Here is a 3,655-nt window from a genome sequence, read left to right on the forward strand (position 1 = left end):
TTTAAGATGAATGATGCAACTGTGTAGATTAGGATGATCCTGAAAGTCCCAAAAACCAGCAAACAGTTGCTTTCACATTCAAGTTCTTTGATATTTTAAAAATAGTTTTGAAATTATGATATAATTACACAATTTTTCTTCTTTTCTACACATGTATCCTCTCTATTTTATTCCTCCAACTCAAGGCATCTTTTATTAAATATTCAAATATATATGTATTTACATATGTCTGTGTATATACACATATAATACATATATACTATGTGTTCAACATATATATGATAATTTGGAAATCTTTAATACGTATAGTGTATTTTTGTAGGATAATTAGGAAAGATAAAATTGCACTAAGGAAAAGGACATTGTCAAAAATAGTGAAAGATGGCAAATTGTGCACAGGGATAAAGCATTTAGCAGGGCAGAAATGCTTTGCTATTTAGTGTAGTGTTATGAGGATTTACTAGGAATATAGGATGTGTGTCAACTTCTCTTTCAACAGTGGTATATATGTAATATACCTCAATGCATGGTCAGTTAAACTATTATACTACATTATCTATTGATATTGTAAAGTGCATAGGTATTGCTTGAACTGTAATTTGTGGCAGTCTAATATATTTATATATTCACTCATGTAAATGTAGAAGTATTCCATCATAACTTATTGCTAATAATTATTGTTCTGTGTAATACAGAACAAAAGATGCATGTTTAGAAATATGTAAATGGAAATTTAGTATCAATTACCCATTAAATTAATCCACGAGTAATAACATTCTGTATTTCATTTCTATCTGTGAAGATGAAAGGCAACCAAAGTGATATTTTATTGAGAAAATACCATCCCTAGATATAGATCATAGAAGACAGATGATTTACATAATATACATACAGATTGTGAAAATTTCAAAATATTTAAGTACCAAATACATTCTACATTCTCAAATCAAGCTCAGAGTTAAGAGGGTTCTCTAAAAACTTAACCATACATGGCTGAAACTATGATTTAAGAAATAACATTTTTAGAGCAGCAATCACCTCCTTGTTCCTAAGACTGTATATCAGAGGATTGAACATGGGAGTCACAGTAGTGTAGAACAGAGAGAGCAGTTTGTCAGTTCCTGGAGAATGCATGGACTTTGGCCTCATGTAGGTAACTGTACCTGACCCATAAAACAAAATCACCACCATCAAATGAGAGGAACATGTGGAGAAGGCTTTTGCTCTCCCTTTGGCTGTTGGTAGCCTTAGGAGAGTGACCATGATTTTACTGTAGGATGCAAGGACCAGTATAAAGGGGAGTTCTGCCACCACTGTATCAACCACATAGACAGACAGCTCCTGAACTGAAGTGTCCCCACATGCCAGCTTGAGGATGGGTGGTACATCACAGAAGAAATGGTCTATTTTATTAGAACTGCAGAAATGCAGAGAGAATATCTGACACGTTACTCCTATCTGTACTGGGATGCCACTGAGCCAGGAAAACACTGCCATATGGGTACACTTTGTTGGGTTTATGATCAAGATGTAGTGCAGAGGGTTGCAAATGGCAACATAGCGGTCATAGGCCATTATAGCCAGCAGCAAGCTTTCAGTAGTTCCAAATATAAGGAAGAAGCACAACTGGGTGGCACAGGACATCACTGAAATGCATCTGTTCTGTGTCTCAATATTGTAGAGAATCCTTGGGATAGTAACTGACACATAACAGATTTCCAGAGAGGAAAAATGTGCCAGAAAAAAATACATTGGCTTCTTTAATGCAGGGTCCATACTGCTTACTACTATTATGAGGAAATTTCCAATCAAGATAATTATGTAAACAATAAAGAACACTGCAAATAGAAATTCTTGGAGGTTGGGAAAGTCAGAAAATCCTACCAGCACAAATTGCATCACTGTGGAGACATTTTCTATGTCCTTGAGCTCTTCATGTTTCACCTATGGAAATATTAAATCGTAAATAGACATCACTTCTGATTTTAGCCTATTTAGTTTCATGTATACTTTTCTGACAACACACATTTGAGTTTTCCTTTTTAATAATGAAATTTAAATTCCACTGTTCTAAAAATATAATTAAATATATTTTTAAAATTAATAAATGATCATATAGAAGGTGGTGCTTTAGCTTTCTGAGATACAATTTATTAATTTTACATTGAAAAGAAGTATTATTTAAGATGTATAATTCATTTATACATACAATATCTGAAAAATGCTATGATTTTGATATGTTTTCTCCAAGGTGTTTTCTAGGCTTGTTTTCTGTGAAACTATATAATTTCAATACAAAATAAAACAGAGCTATTAAATATCTTAAAATACTTATTTGAACATTGTTTTCCTCCCAGTGTAAGTTTTATGAAATTTGTAGGTATAAATTTTGTTTAAACTTTAAATTGGGTAGTTGTATCTGGATTGTTTCAGTCATTTACCACTTTATTAATCCAGTTGTCAGCAGACTTATTGTTGTTCCATTCAGTATTATCATAGTGTGTGTGTGTGTGTGTATATCTATTATAATGCAATTGTTGTTTCCTGTTTTCTCATGTCTAAATACTGATTAAAAATTAATAGTCACTACACTTTATCAACTGTTTATGTGCAACATATAGCACTGTTTTCCAAAAATAATTTATTAATTTAATGGATAAAACACTAACACTTTAAACTGCCTATTTGACAAGAATAATCCTCCAAAACAAGCTCTTGTTCAATGCTGATGTTCTCAACCATGCCAGTTTCACATTCAGCACATCTTACATATGTATCTGTGATCATGGTCAGAAAATGGTGGGAGTAAAATTATAGGTGAATTATTTTCTTCCTGTTCAATCAAGTACATATAGTATATGAAGAAATTAGCTTCTGTTGTGTGATATCTTTCATTCAAATTATGTTATGACTATTAGAAAAATGAAATTAAGTAGCTCACTATGAGGAGAGACCTCATCATCATTTACTAGCAGTGTAAGTCTGGACAATGATAAAGGAAGAAACATCAAACACATATTAAATATAAACTTAATTTTTTTCTCTGATACTCTACAAAAATAGTAAATTGCTTAAATATTCTGTATAACCTATTATTATATCATAATTTCAATTAGAAAATCAATAGAAATAGAAATAGATAATAGAAATAGAAAAAACATGCAATGTGGTCCCACAACAGTTGCAGTACAGAATGCCAGAGGTTAGATCCAGGGAGACATGGTGAGATGGAGATAGACTGACAATGTGCATTAAGCTTTGGTTGGCTTAGAAAAAAATCAGAATTCTATTTTGCTTTTGGAAAGTAAAGACTTAAGAATTATGTATTGCGTTGCTGCTTAAAAACATGTGACAAAACGGTTTTTGAATATAGTCACAATAAAACTATGCATCTTTGACAGTTTAATCTGTTTAAATCATGGTAATATCTCAATGTAGCATATCAAAATTGTATTCCTCCAGAACTCATTAGATTAACTTATCAAAGTAAAAAAAGAAGAAAGAGCAAAATGACAAGTAGATGTCCTCATGGGAAATATAACTGAGGTGCTAGATATCTAAAATTAAATAAGTAGTGACATTAATAAGGAATGGTTTCAAATTCACATTATGCTTTCTCTACTGTAACCACTGTATACTCACAGATATGTTTCAG

The 3,655-nt window shown here is 31.8% G+C and overlaps 1 protein-coding gene across 1 annotated transcript; it reads right to left on the minus strand.

Moving 5' to 3' along the window:
* Positions 1-999: 999 nt before the first annotated feature.
* On the minus strand, positions 1,000-1,938 carry LOC107977725 (olfactory receptor 10AG1-like). The gene has a single exon (XM_027421132.1). It carries the CDS (start codon positions 1,897-1,899, stop codon positions 1,000-1,002), a length of 900 nt encoding a protein of 299 aa, XP_027276933.1. The 5' UTR covers positions 1,900-1,938.
* Positions 1,939-3,655: the final 1,717 nt, after the last annotated feature.

Source organism: Cricetulus griseus, chromosome 6 (assembly GCF_003668045.3).
Source record: "Cricetulus griseus strain 17A/GY chromosome 6, alternate assembly CriGri-PICRH-1.0, whole genome shotgun sequence".
Classification (NCBI taxonomy): domain Eukaryota; kingdom Metazoa; phylum Chordata; class Mammalia; order Rodentia; family Cricetidae; genus Cricetulus; species Cricetulus griseus.

What these genes read in the sequence shown, in the direction of transcription:
- LOC107977725 (XM_027421132.1), bottom strand. Translation starts at nt 1,899, where the DNA reads ATGCAATTTGTGCTGGTAGGATTTTCTGACTTTCCCAACCTCCAAGAA.